Source organism: Candoia aspera, chromosome 4 (genome assembly GCF_035149785.1).
Source record: "Candoia aspera isolate rCanAsp1 chromosome 4, rCanAsp1.hap2, whole genome shotgun sequence".
Lineage (NCBI taxonomy): Eukaryota > Metazoa > Chordata > Lepidosauria > Squamata > Boidae > Candoia > Candoia aspera.
Genome location: NC_086156.1, coordinates 110,165,968 through 110,180,335, shown reverse-complemented (window position 1 = coordinate 110,180,335; position 14,368 = coordinate 110,165,968). Strand labels below are relative to the sequence as shown.

Here is a 14,368-nt window from a genome sequence, read left to right as displayed (position 1 = left end):
AATAAAGCCACTTATCAACATATGTTAAATCTGGGAACTTCTGCTGTAAGCAAGTTCCTGAGTAGGAAACAAAACGTAATTTTGCAGAGTCGCAATTCATTGCTGTGCCTGGCCTGAAATCTGGCATTAGTCAAAATTATATACTTGGAAGTTAGCGCTGAGTAGCAACAAGCAAAGCTTTCCCAGTTGAATTTCTGCCTGGCTTTTCAGAGGGGAGGGGGGATATGACACCAGCCCTGCTAAGAATGTGCCTTTGGATCTCTGCTTTTGCTTCTGGCACCCCGTTCCCACCCCCTAGCCCCCCTGTGCTTTCATACCAATTTACATAGCGGAAGCTGTCATCTCCTACCCTGTGTCTACTTACATAGCCATATCTCGGGCTTCGCCCTCACTCAGTTCCTCCTCCGGCCCTATTAGTTTGATGCTGCCAAAGGCTTTGCGAAGTGGATCCCACTCAGCTTGGATGTGGGGCTCGTGATACACCTCCTGGCAAAACATCAGACAGGTCAGTACCCTTGAGCAGCCAAGGTGGAAGGGGAATCTCAGGGCTTGAGTAAGGAGGTGTGATGGGATGGTCTGTGGGAATGACCTTGGGAGACAGGAGGAAGAGCCACAGACTAGACAATGGGCAGATAAAAGGCAGCTGAGCCCCCAGAAGGAATGGGAGCATGGCAAACATCTCAGAAGGGACCCTCTGTGAGAGTTATGATTTTAAGGCCTAATTATAGAAACTCACAGCACAAGCCACGATGGATATGCGAAGTTCTTTATTAGGTCTTTCTCTCAGGCTGTCAAAGCCACGACTAGCCCCACTTCCTCCCACCTCCCTGCCTAAGCCTCCTGCCTTTTCTTTGTCCCACCCCTTCCTCTGCGTTGACAGCTTGCGTGATGGTGGCTTCACAGTCTTTCAGTTGTGAGTGGGGTTGTTGCTAGCTGCTCTCTTCTCATCCCTTGTCCCTCCATTATTTCTCTTCTCTTTTTCATTCCCCTTGATGTGTAAGGTTAGAGTACCCAGTCGCAATTAGCTATTGCCTCTGGGTTCTCCAACCTTACACCCTCACTAGTTTCTTGGACTGCAAACACGAGGGGATAGAGATGTACTTTCAGACTTGCAAGATTATGTTGATGTAACCTTACAATATAGACACCTAGTATTCCTGGGGGTGCTTCTTGTCTGGACTACCTCGCAAGGCTGACAGGAAGGCCGGGGAAACAGGATGGCTCTTAAACCCACAAGCCCATCCTCAATTCCCCTCTAGTTTAACCACATTACATTCCACCCAGCCAGCCCCACTCCGACCTTCCTACAAGCTAGAAATGTTTTATTACTTGAAATTTCATAGCACTGCTTTGAATTGCTCCACATTTCATATTTTTGCAAGCAGTCTCAATTTGCTAAGTGTAGTTTTTCCCCCTCCCTTTTGGAAATATGCTTCTGTGCTTAATTATATATTCAGCTGGGGTATGTTAAGCTTTGTTGTGGTGCATTTTTTACGTATTTTCCCCGCAGATCTCAAATGTACAAAGGGAAGAGGGGAAACTATGTCTACTCCTTGCTCTCCAGAGCTGCAGCCTCTCTGATAGATATCTTGCCCAGCTGTGGATCTCATTTCAGCGACACAGAGCTGGAAAGCAATCTGTGTCAAAGAAATTACTCAAATAAAGAAAGCTACAGAGTGGGAGTTTGGTATTCCCAGCAGTTCCCCACAACATGGTGGCCCTCCAGTTGTGTTGGAAGACCGCTCCCATCACCCTTAGCTGGCAGGCCCAGTGGCTGATGGGAGCTGCAGTCCAAGGTCAAGGAGGGTTGCTTTATGTTCAAAATTATTATGCTCAACTCACATGGTTATGGAGGAAAAGGCTGAGGTGAGAATAAGGGTAATCCAAAGTCAGGAGACGCTGAAGAAACTGAGGCAGGAACGGTGTAGGTTTTTCAATAAAGACACCCAGCAGAACACGTGGATATGACTCTTCCTGTCAAAGGAGGCCAGCAAAACAGACCTGTGTCTCAAAATGCTCTACTTAGGCCCTTCCCAAGGCCCACACGGGTCACATTCCTCCCCTACTTTTAGCTCCACCAGGTTTGCGGAGACTTACTGGCACGTCCGACAAGTCCAGGAGGTCATCATCACACACCTCACAGCCCCCCTCGTATGTCCAGGCATTGGGGATGTAATTCCCCAAATAGTTCAGCTGTAACTGCATGGAGGGAAGGAGAAGGTCAAGAAATGAACTCACTGAAAGATGGAATGGAGCTCAGTTGCTCCAATACCTCCAAAACTGGATTCAGCCTTGGGGCCCTTGCCTCCAACAAGTGAACAAGGGAAGAATTGAATTTCAGATCTTTGGAGAGCAATGGCTATTGGAGGGAACTGGAGCCGTTTTTATCTACCCAATCCCTGAACAAATGGAAATTCAATACCAGCTTTATTGAGCTGTACTTAGACCTTGCACCGCTTCCTTCATAGCGTTCCAAGTTGGCGTACAGAGTTCCTAAGCAGGCAGAACTCACAGCCGCTTAGCTATGGTACAATCTGCAGGCTCGGTTTACCAGATCTTTGAACAGAGACCTGCTCCGGGTAGAAGTCGTGCAAATATAAATTGCGCACGGGAACAAGTTACCTTGGTAGGTCCATTGCCATGGATAATCACAGGAAGGGTATCGTACGCAACGTTCCGGGCACGCACGCGGGTCTTCTCGAATTTCAGCACTACCTCATCTGTAAAAAAGGAAGAAAAAGCAGAGTGAGCCACTTTGGTGTAGGGCTTAAGTTGCTGGCCTAGAAACCAGGAGACTGTGAGTTCTGGTCCTCCTTTAAGCACGAAAGCCGGCTGGGTGACTTTGGGCCAGTCACTCTCTTTCAGTCCAACCCACCTCACAGGGTTGCTGTTGTGGGGAAAGTAGGGGGCAGGAGTATTAAGTACGTTCACCACCCTGAGTTGACCATATATATCCACCATGGACACGTCTAAGGAGACTGCTGGTCATCTTCAGTGGATGTTCTTCAAACACATTAAATCATAGTGGCCTTAACCAGAGGCGTCCGTGGTGTGCATTTGTGTCTGTGTGCAGATTATAAAACAAGCATCACACCACTCCAAGACAAACTCCACCTTTTTGTTTGTGCGTTGTGAGGTTTTAGGAATGTACACAAGGTTGGTGGTTGCTTCATGCTATTACAATAGTTGTTTTGACTAAATTGTCGGATACCTCTGGCAAAACTAATTCTGCTCCAAATTAGTTTTAAACTCCACTGTGTTTGTCAAGGTGACAGACCTCGTCTTTTGAGATCTGTGCTCCAGGTCACAAGATTTTCCAAACCCCGTCTACTCCCTTCCTGCTCCTCTCCATCTTCGAGCCTTTCCCCCTCTGCCAGAAATAATTTTGCTGACTCTCATCGAAAGCACCACTTACTCACCAATGGCCCCATTCAGGTTCTGGAAGATTTTGGATGTGTGATCCAGGGCGATCCCGTATTTTTCCTACAAACACAGCAGTGAGGAACTAAGAACAATTCTTCTCATCCTCCTGCAAGACCCTCCATGCTCCAGTTACAAAGCAGACCCAGAGCTACTGTGAATTGTAGCTCAGCAATGGGGTGGGGGGCATTGTAGATCCAGAGTCAGTTCCTGGTATGTTGTAAAGTACTGAGTACCTTCCTGGCTACAGCCACCCCATTCTTTACTCTTCAAAAGTGGGATGGAGAAACCTAAGGCTCAGTTTAGCAACTCCTCCCAGTGTCACTGCGTAACTTGTCTTTTGCACCATTTTTAAGAGTCTGCTAATCATATGTTGCATTAGATTACATGCATCCTGCATGCATTCCAGCTTTTCATAGGTTGGGTCTGTTCCCAGAACAGACTTAAAACAGGTAGCTACTACTCCAGTTAAACTTCCTTACTGGTGGTTCTGGCACACCATCACACTAACTGGGTCAAAAGTATCATTTTGGGGAATACAGAGTTCCCTGCCCAATCTCTCCAGTAGGAATTGGATATCCCATGAGCCCTCAGACACCAGGTTACTGGCAAGACTTCAGGACATCACTAGCTTCTTTCCCATTGGCCAGGCAGGCAACAATAGACATGGCTCAGCCCCTGCTGGTGATCAGTAAGTGGGTGGGGAGATTTGTACTGCTTCAGCAATGAGTTCCATCCTAGAGTGGCTTTTTTTTCCAGCCGCTCTTTCTCTTCTACTCAGTTTCCTGGAGGTGAGGGGTGGAAAGCAGAGAAACTGACTCGGCTTGGCTGTTCCCACTGACTGGATGGAATCAGCTTAACTTTAGGCAAGACTGGGACTGTTTTAGGATAGCTCTAACCCCTTCCTTGATGCAGTAAAGGCCACTGTGGGAACAGAGCTGTTGGAATGGCAATGTCAGGAATTATAAAACCTATTTTAGCAAGTGGGGGATGTGGGCCAAATATCTTTAACAGAGACAGAGTAACTGAAAGTAAGGACTACAAAAACCACACAGTGAGTTTCTCACAGCACTCACCCGCAAGGCGGGATCCAAGTAAATGCGTGTGTAAAACAGCTGGTCATCATCATCATCCTTGTACTTCCACAGCTGGACAATGCGGTTGATGACAGGGGCATAGCCAATGAACCCTGGAAAGCAGAAATGCTGCTTTTGGGAGCTGCGTAACAAGATATTCTTATGGACTAGAAACTTCTAAACATTTTGCTCTAATGTTAAGCAAATGCTCATACGATACGACACTTCCATGTTTGGAGAAGATTGGAACTTAGCTCATGAAACTGCTGGCTCGCCAAATCATCAGGTGCTTTTTAGCACTTCACCTGATCTAGAATTCCTTATGAACCACCAGGATGGTGATTATCCTGCCCACTCCAGGCAAGACATGAACATTGCCTTTCTGGAAATGCACCAAGGTAAACAGAGATCAAGGAATTCTCCAGGGCACTCTGTATTCTCTACCATGCTGGCTTGCTATACCAACCCATAATCTGGCACTGCAGATGAACAATTTGGTATGCTGAGAACCTCTGCTTGAAAAAGGAGACAAGAATCTAGTCCATATGGTTGCCGATACAAACTTGTAAGTACCCAAAAGGTACATGGCTGGCATTAGCCTGAAAGAACGATAGCAGCAATTGTAATAGACATAGAATGAACCTTCAAGGCCTCCCAAGGAGTGATTCACACACTACACTTAGCCATAAATGGCTCCTTTGATTTTGATTTACACGTAGTCCTCATTTTGTAGCTGCAATTGGAACCAGCAACTCATTCGTTAAGTGAAGCGGTCGCTATGCCAAACTGCAACTGTGCTTATGATCTGACTTCAGCGTTCCTTTGTTTTACAGACCTTGTGCAGGTTGTCAATGTGAGGACTGGTCTCAAGGCTACTGTTTCATCACCATCATAACGGCAAATGGTTGCTAAACAAGGCCATCACTAAACGAGGACTACATGTAATAGCTGTAGGAACCAAGGTATAGTTTCCATTGCTGTACCAGTTGCCGGAGTTCCGCAGCTACGGCCAGCTGACATTCTACCTATCCACTCTCCCTGACTTGTTGCTAAAGTTGATATTATTTCAAAACCTGTCCTTCGGTCCCAGAATTAAAATCACACCACACCCGTATTGGCATGAAGCATCTTCTCCTTGCAGAAACGGGGCCTTTCTATCATGGAGTTGCTCTGATTCCATCCTCACCCTGTGGCACCCTGAGCCCTTTTACCTCCAGAGTTTAGGAAGCGCTTGCCCAAGGTCACCGGGGGGTACTTCTCAGCCAGGGACCACTCTGGCCAGCAGAAGCTTTCCGCCGAGAAGACCAGGTTGCTCTTAAGTTGCAGGAACTTCCAAAGCAGCTCAGTTGGGCTTCCAGCCAGGATCACATCATAGCTGGATAGGAATGAGAAGGCAAGTTCTGGGTTAGTGTCTCAAACCATGCTTCCTTTCTACAGGCCAGGGGAATAGATGGAGTGAGTGGGCAGATGGAGAGCCCACCATGGGCCAGGTTCAGCTTCTGGGCTGTGGTGGGTCCTGGAGAACTTCACCCTCCACGTCCTCCTCTTATGGATCTGGCCCAAGATTGGTTAGCCTCACCTGTCCACAAACATGACAATAAGATCCTCTTCGTTTGCATATTTCTTCATTTCAGCCTTCAGCCAACGGACTTTCTGACCTCCGCCGACCGTCCGGGCAACGTCGCCTCCTTTCCAATCCTCGCCAAGCCCTAAAGTCTTGGAGAAACATCACGGCAACTGGTAAGACAGGTGAGGGACGTTTGTCTTTCCTCCAGATACTATTTTTTTTTAAAAAAAACTGCTCTTCTAGCTTGAAATTCAGATGCTTCTGCCCAGGACAGGACAGATCACCCAACAGCTTTTCCATAAATGCTGAATTTCTCACTCATCTACAAAGCATTCTGTGTTCAGGGTGGCATACACGTTTCAGGACTACAACTCCCAGAATTCCCAGCCCCAGGAGATGGCCGCTATGGGTCCTAGGCTAGCTTTCTTTGACCTGTCCTGCAGAGGCCACCCTATATACTGTATTGTAAGAAGACAGCAAAAGCAGGGCTCAGATTAGCACTTGTATTTGGCTATGTTCCCACCCTCCCACTCCTCTTTTTTTGGGGGGGGATAAGTTAGAAAGGACACACCTTGACAGTATAGTTGAAATATTTGGCAGTCTGTAGAAAGCGCCGGTACCCCGCTGTTTTCTGCGTGGCAGCAGTCAGGACCAGGAGCTTGCCTGCAAACAGCATGGCAACAGAGGAGTTAGGGAATTCAAAATGAGAGACCAAGAAAGGAAAATCAATAGGTTATTTTAGATCAACCCACTTCTGCTATCAAGACCAGGAGGGCAGGCTTAGAAAGGTTCACAAATATTTCGGATGCTGTAGCATTCAGTGTGCAGGAAGCTAAACTAAATTGCTTTATCTCTGCCTCTGATGATTTAAATTACTTGAATACATTGAATTCGGCCTGAACAGGAGAATTTCAGAAATGCTGTTTTCCTTCCAACCTCGTGAGACAGATTCTGCAGTCTTTGAGCTCAAATTCACACAATGCCCTGGGCTTTTGCTTCCAAAAACCACACTGAGTTCAGGCACTTTGAGGTTTGCAGAAAAGGATAGAGTGGCAGAGTTCACATAGAGTGCTGTGCCCAAGCAAATAAAGCATATGATGGCTTAAAACAATGGCCTTATTCACACATCACAAGGGATTCAAGCCCTTTTTTTATCCAAACCCAACCAGTGAGGTTAATTTAAAATATTAAATTATTTGTGTTATTTGTTGCAGTTATTGATTTATGGCCTTCTAGAGCTCAAGGCAACTGACAAAATCATCCCCCATGATTTTACTTGCACAACAACCTTGTGAGGTGAGTTAATCCAAAGGAGTGGCTTGCCTGAAGTGATTTCATAGTTGAATGGGAATTTGAACCCCAGTCCCTCCTGACTAATGCTCTGGTTGGATTCATACTCACATAAACCATGGCCACCACTGTTGAAGAAACTATCGTGGCCTGATTAACCCCCAAGACTAAGATATAAGCCACTGTTCACAAGCCACAATAGCTGGTTCAGCCCTTGCACTGAGCCAAAAGGTGGTTTGGATCTGGTTAGCATGTTAGGTAAAGTCAGCTACTATTGTTGGCAAAATGCAGTTGAACTGTATGAACCCAGCTATGGATTAATCATTAAACCACCTTTCTCAACTTGTGCACATAGATGGACTTCAACTCCCAGAATTCCCCAGCCAGCATCACTATTCCTGAGAATATTGGTAATTGAGGTCTACATATTTGGATGGGGCTTAGGCTGGGACAGACTGCAATGAACACGGAGAAGCAAACCATGGCATTACAGGATGTATGAACTCAGTCTAAGCCCCGAACAACCAAACAATATGAAGTTGGGGCAGGACAGCATGGCAACCATGCGTCTTAAGAGAGGTCCAGGTGCAGAAGAGGGGCCCAAGTCATGCTTGTCCTTCAAAAGGAACAGGAAAAGTTGAAGCATGCTTCTAAAACCATATACCTCCTCCAGGCTACATTAACAGAATCTTGCAGATCTGAAAGTACAAATTTCCCACCGTCTCTTTTTACAACCTGATCTTACAGCGGAGCCTTCCTCTGCCCATACTCAGTTGCGGGCTCCTCCCTCTTTTATCTGATCATTCCCTAAGCAGCATCTCTTCCCTGCATCCCTCTAGGCCATTCCCACATACTATTACACCAACCACTGCTTGTTCAAATATGGTCTATTGAATAAACAATTGATTGGATTCGCACATAACCATTCGGTTGACCAAGCATAATGGCTGATTTCATACGACACACAGCCATTCTCAACGTTTTTACCCTGGAGGAACCTTCAAGTCTCAGGGCACCCCCACATAAAAATCACAAAAAATACAAATACTTCACAACGCAATTCACTGCTAACCTACACAATCCACATCTTACGTCATTTACAATCACAGCAAAGTCTTAGGCTGGCATCTTAGTCGCAGCTCACTAAAAATTTCCACCGCTGTGAGTGCTATCATTTCACAGCATGCAAATAATAATTTTTAAAAAAAGTTTATTTTTTTCAATCTCGGTATCTCATGGGATCCTAGGGTTCCAGAGAATCCCAGTTGAGAAAGGCTGTGCTAGACCAAAATCAAATAAATTTCCCCCTTACCACCATCATTAAACACCATTAATATAATTTCTATTTCAATTAGTCAAATATTTCACCACCACCACCGCCGCTTTAGAATGACCACATCTTTGAATGTTCTAAAAAAAAACCCAACACAGGCACTTTGTTCTATTTTAAAGAGACCCATTTTTTTGGAGGGCATTTTCCAGATATCTAGGTGCTATTACAAACCAAGGTTATATCCAACAGCCTGGAGTTGTAGAAAGGCCCATTAGGAGCCAAGGCCCACAGTTTTTCCTGCATTCCTGCCAAGGTTTTAATGCCAACGTGGCTCAAGGACATATCTGAGTAGGTTGGCATGGATTTCTGTAAAGGTGGAAAATCCACAGAGAAATTTCAAGTCCTTCTGTGGTTTGTGAAAGCCACAAATGGTTGAGTTGACTCAATGTGTACAGCTTGATTACCAAATTAGACCAATTTTCTGTGTTGGCACAGTGCATTTATTGAAAAACTAGGCTGGGTTTATATAACATAGTAAATCTCTCTCTCTCTCTCTCTCTCACACACACACACACAAATTCTAATCAAGGTTACTGTGATGTATGAATGTAGCCATTATGTCTTTGAAGCGGTGAAGCATGTCGTGCAAATTAAGCCAAGGAGATGGCAAAATCCTGACTGGACTGTACCACTTCAAATCTCTGGGGGAGCAGGAGATTCTTTGAATATCTACTATCTTGATTCAGGCAGCCATTCTTTGAATATCTAATATCTTGTCTGCAAACAAAGACATAGCTTTGTGTGCCAGCTTATTGCTTATGGGAGTAATTTTTTAAAAAATACAATTTGAACTCTGTCTAAAGCAGCACAAATCATTTAACCACCTTTGTGCACTACATGTTGTTCAGATGTTCATTTTGGTGCCCAACATTGGTCCCAAACACAAGAATAAAATCATGTGGCCTCCATGTTAGGGCTACCAGATCTGGAGAGCAAAGATCCAGGTGACCAACAGATGTCAGCAATGCGTTATTTTCTAGGTCTTTGCTGCCCGCTAAAGGCCCTCTGGGTTCTTGCAGTGAATGCAGGGTTTTATTTTCAGACCTGGAAACAGCTGGAATTTCAGAGAAGGGCACCTGGGGTAAAGGTTATGTCATCACAGAGCTCTGAAATTCTCCCAGATACGATTAATGGGCACACATTATAGGACACATCTCAGGCCCTTGCTGTTTTTCGTCATGGAAGATCTGAGCAACTGCTGCTCCACGGCTCGGCTCTGGAAGTCTCCCTTGACCATAAGGCTTAATGGCATTGTGGTGGGCTTCTCGCCAGAAGACTTGGCTTTACATTTTTTGCAAAGGCTCGTCTCTGAGAACTCCAGGCAGTGAGGGCCTCTGGGCCTTCAATAAGCCTTCAGTTGATCTGGAATGCAACTCTGGGGAACAGCCAAGGCTGCTGCTTTGGCACACAGAGATTACTACAGCAGAAGGATGAAAGCAGAGAGATTGGTCTTGTGGAGGGCAGAAGCTCATCTCATGAAGCTCCATCTAGCTTTTTCATCCTATCCCATAACTCAGCCAACAGGCTCCTGCAGGGACAATCTGACACCTGGGAGATGTTTCTGACTACAACTCTCACAAATCACGTGTTATGGACTGTTCTTGCCGGGGCTGATAGGACCTGAAATCCGAAGCATTTCCGAAGACACCATCTTGCTTAATTCTGTGTCTGCAAGCCACGAGGAATGGAAAATGTGCTTAAAAATTAGCTAAATTATTAGCTAAAACTATTAGCTAAAAATTAGCTAAGGTTCTCCACAACACTGCTTTGCTGTCACATCCACATAAAACATGACTGGCTGGGAACTGGATTGGGTTAGAGCAGTGGTTCTCAACCAGTATGCCATGGCTCACATGGGCTTGTCATATTCAAAAAGGTTGAGAACCATTGAGTTAGAGCAAATATGTTCAAACAAACTTGTTCTGGGCTGCTCGTTCTGGACTTAGGAGCTACGAGACACTGTGGACCTAAACCATCAGGAGACAGAAGGCAAGTCTGATGAGAAACTTATCTCAGAAACGGCAACTCAGCTTTGTTGTTTATTTGTTCAGTCGCTTCTGACTCTTCGGGACTTCGTGGACCAGCCCACGCCAGAGCTTCCTGTCGGTCGTCAACACCCCCAGCTCCCCCAGGGATGAGTCCATCACCTCTAGAATATCATCCATCCATCTTGCCCTTGGTCGACCCCTCTTCCTTTTGCCTTCCACTCTCCCCAGCAACTCAGCTAGGTGGTGAGAAATCCGGGAAGACGCATTTTGAATAATTCAAAGAGTTTCCACTTAATGAGCTCAACAGAAATGAGGATTGGGCATTGCTTGTACAGTTTCCAAGATTCTGTGTTTACTCCAAATCTAACATTAGATACCTTGCTAAGTCTGTATAATTCTTGCTTCCTTGATCTTGCTCAGCTGGAGGGCGCTTGACCAGTGGTGACTCCAAGGCTGTTAAGAGTTATGAGCAAGTTGCAATGTTTAATTGGGGGGAAGAGGGAATAGAGGAAAAAGTATGAATGACGTAAGTAGAGAGTAACAGTATTAACTGTATTCCTCTTAAGTTATATTGATGTGGCAACGTGTACAGTTCAGGTAACCCCATATGGAAAGGATATAAGAAGGAGAACATTGAGTGTAACCAACCTGATTACAGCTGGGAACTCTTTAGCTTGACTGACAGAAGAAGGATATGACTGAGGCGTATAGTATCAGATATTGTTTTGTAATGGGCAGAAGGAATAACCTTGAGGAACAGGAGGAAGAGCTGCATCCAAGGCAATGGTCAGATAAAAGAAATCTGAGTCCAGAACAGAAATGTAATTTGAGAAAGCGTCTCTGACAAGCCCCTCCCTAGTCCTCACAAAGATAAAGGGAGGGGGGAGCACATTCAGACTTGCAAGATTCTGTTACTATAGCTTTACAGTAAAAGTAGTATTAGCATGAGCAACCTTGGTCTTCTAGTCTGGTGTCCCTTGGAGGGTTGACAGGCATTAGAACTGGGGACCATCCAATGACACCAATTGGAAGAAAATTTAGAAAGCACTTCATGACAAAGCATTACCACCAGTCAGTGAGGGCCACTAACTTAGTCGGCTTTAAAAGGGGATTGGATTAATTCATGGAAGATGGGCCTATCAAAGTCCAACGACACCTCCAGGTGGAGGGGCAACAGGTCTCCAAGTACCAGTTGTGGAGGAACATGGGCAGAGAAAGGTAGGTTTCCATCCCCTGCTTTCAAGCATCCAGAGGCACGTGCGGGAAACTACAGGCTGGACTAAGGTGGGCCATGGCCTGACCCAGAAGAGCATTTATGTTCTTAAATTAAATTTAAGGTATTGTTCAGGTCCTATTTCCTACTTTCCAGAGGAGGGGAAAGTGGTGCATCATTCCAAGACCAAGTATGGCTTTCGGCCCAGAAAAAGGTACAATCGAGCCTTGTTCCTAAAACTGAATTGTTGCATTCTGCCAATTTGAAGGAAATCTCAGGTTTTGGAAAGCAGAAAGGTATTTCCTCATTTCCAAAAAGGCACACCGGTTTCAGACTGTATCAGGTTTGGTTTTCCAGTTACTTCAGAATGGAGCAAAGAACACAAAGGTTTTTACAAAGAACCAGCACCCTGAGTCCAAATCTGTTTTTGATGATCAGCCTTGGAAAACACAGAGATAACACCATGTGTCTAAATATCTACAGCGTGCCCTTTTTCCATCACAGGACCCCAAGCCCAAACATCTTACATCCGCAGATGTAAGAAGTCATTAGCTCATTTGCAAACCCCACAACAATAGTACTATTCTCATCTTCAAAATTAGCTTCTGTTTCTAAAGATACACCCTGGTGTTGTCCTATTTTTGCCTTTGCAAATAAAAATATCATTGCATGGAAAGTGAAGGACCTTTGGTTTTGTTAAGGGGTGGATTTGTGGTTGCCGAGAACCAATTCCTTTGGACCAGAGAATCTACTCCAAACACATCAAAATGATTTCTGGGCAAGGGTTTCCCTTTTTGGCCACCACCGAGTTGCTTCTCGCCAGCCAACCCATCACAAAGTCTCTCTGGCAAGCTTTTCAAGCCACCGTTTTTCTCTCTTGGAAAAGCCTGAGATTCTTCCCTGTCTGCAGCAGATACTGTAATTCTAGAACCCACGATACATCCTACGATTCTCCAGGATAAACGAAGAATTCAGCAGAGAAATTAAAGTGGGAAAAAAGTCCAACGAGGAAGAAGCTAGGAAGGTTGCACACAGTGCTCAAGAACTTTAGGAAGCAGAGAACAGGAATATAAGCAAAACTAAGGGTAGATGGAAGCGTGAAGAACGGTGGGATGCTATCAAGCGTTTCTTTGCTTGGTTTGCACACGATGTGTGTACAGTAACTTGAAAACAGGAATGTGTAAAGGGCGGCCTAAGAGATCACGTCAGAGCCGTGGATGAAATGGCTATATAGATCTGCCCTCCTCCAGAAAGAAAATGGGGGTAAAGGTCTTTTTAACCACTTTTTTCTCAGTTACGAACGGCTCCCGATGGTCCATGGCCACCCTTGCTTGCTCCTGAACTCAAATGAAGAGAAAAGGGGAGGTGGAACAGCTAAGGAGCATCAAAAGAACGCTGCTACAATTTGGGGAGGTGTTCAAGAACATGGGAAGGTCCTTTATGTACAGATCCCAGTGGAATAATGGAGCAGTCTGAGTAGCCAAAATCAGCCTGAATCTTTAAGATGCCAGCTCTGAAGTCTTTCCTTGAGCCAAGCTTGACTCCTGGTGACTTCATGGATGCATCTCTAGGGCTTTCCTGGAAACCATCAAGACGTTCTTTACCACTGAGGTGTTTTCAACTTTCCAAAGTCTAAAGCCCTGGGATTTCCTGGTGCTCTGCAACTCAAACATTAACCAGACCCACCCTGCTGAGATCTTCAAGGTCACCTAAGGTCAACTTGGTGCTTCCACAGAACTGGACAACCTATCTTTAAACTGTTCTCCAGTAGCACATCAGCAAAATAGCATTTGCTTCAAGCTGGAAGGCAGTCTACGTGGAAAGGATTGTTCTTCTCCAGACTGGACAGCTGTTCCTCGCAGACAGTAAACTCCCTCTTGCAAACAGAGGAACATTTCACAAAAACGGAAGTTGCCAGTCCTATAGCCTATTGAGTAATGTCGGTAAAAATAATTATAGGAAGGGGGAAGGGTGGAAGGAGAAGACAGTTCAGCAACTTGGAATGTTAACTGGAGAACTGTCCTTCATTTTTAAACCTGCTTTGGCCAGCCTGGTGTGCAATTCCCATCATCCCCAGCCAGGACAGTAGTCAAATGTTGAGAAAAGCTGCACTCAATCAACAAGAAAGCACCAAGACAGGCAAGATTGGAGATTGATGACATGCAGAATTAAAGCAAGCTACTCTCCATTAGTGTTCGCTAATCAGAACCATCCAGTCCTGTTCCTCTCCCGACCATCAAAAAAGTCAGGTTTAAAATCATATTCAGAGACAAAGTATGAAAAAGTGCAGCCTATCTGCCGGCTGGCTTTCAGGCTGCAAACCAACATGACCTGGGCTCTTGGCAATGTTTAATCAAAGTGAAATCAAGGCATGGTAAATATATAAATTGTTCCCAAATGGAGAAAAAGATTTAAGTTGCAATCACAGAGCCGCAGAATTGGAAAGACCTATTTTAGGCCCTTCTTTTGGCCTTTTTTAAA

General features: G+C 45.2%; 1 protein-coding gene across 1 annotated transcript in view; it reads right to left on the bottom strand.

Annotated features, from left to right (window-relative positions):
* The window catches only part of PLOD3 (procollagen-lysine,2-oxoglutarate 5-dioxygenase 3), a 28,047-nt gene that overhangs the window by 10,504 nt on the left and 3,175 nt on the right, over positions 1 to 14,368 (bottom strand). Inside the window, exons 2-10 of the mRNA XM_063301501.1 lie at positions 6,635 to 6,726; positions 6,076 to 6,212; positions 5,708 to 5,871; positions 4,497 to 4,609; positions 3,420 to 3,483; positions 2,623 to 2,720; positions 2,098 to 2,199; positions 1,843 to 1,974; positions 365 to 486 (exon numbers count right to left, since the gene is read on the bottom strand). Coding sequence (XP_063157571.1) covers positions 365 to 486; positions 1,843 to 1,974; positions 2,098 to 2,199; positions 2,623 to 2,720; positions 3,420 to 3,483; positions 4,497 to 4,609; positions 5,708 to 5,871; positions 6,076 to 6,212; positions 6,635 to 6,726 — 1,024 coding nt within the window. The remainder of the gene's footprint in view (positions 1 to 364; positions 487 to 1,842; positions 1,975 to 2,097; positions 2,200 to 2,622; positions 2,721 to 3,419; positions 3,484 to 4,496; positions 4,610 to 5,707; positions 5,872 to 6,075; positions 6,213 to 6,634; positions 6,727 to 14,368) is intronic.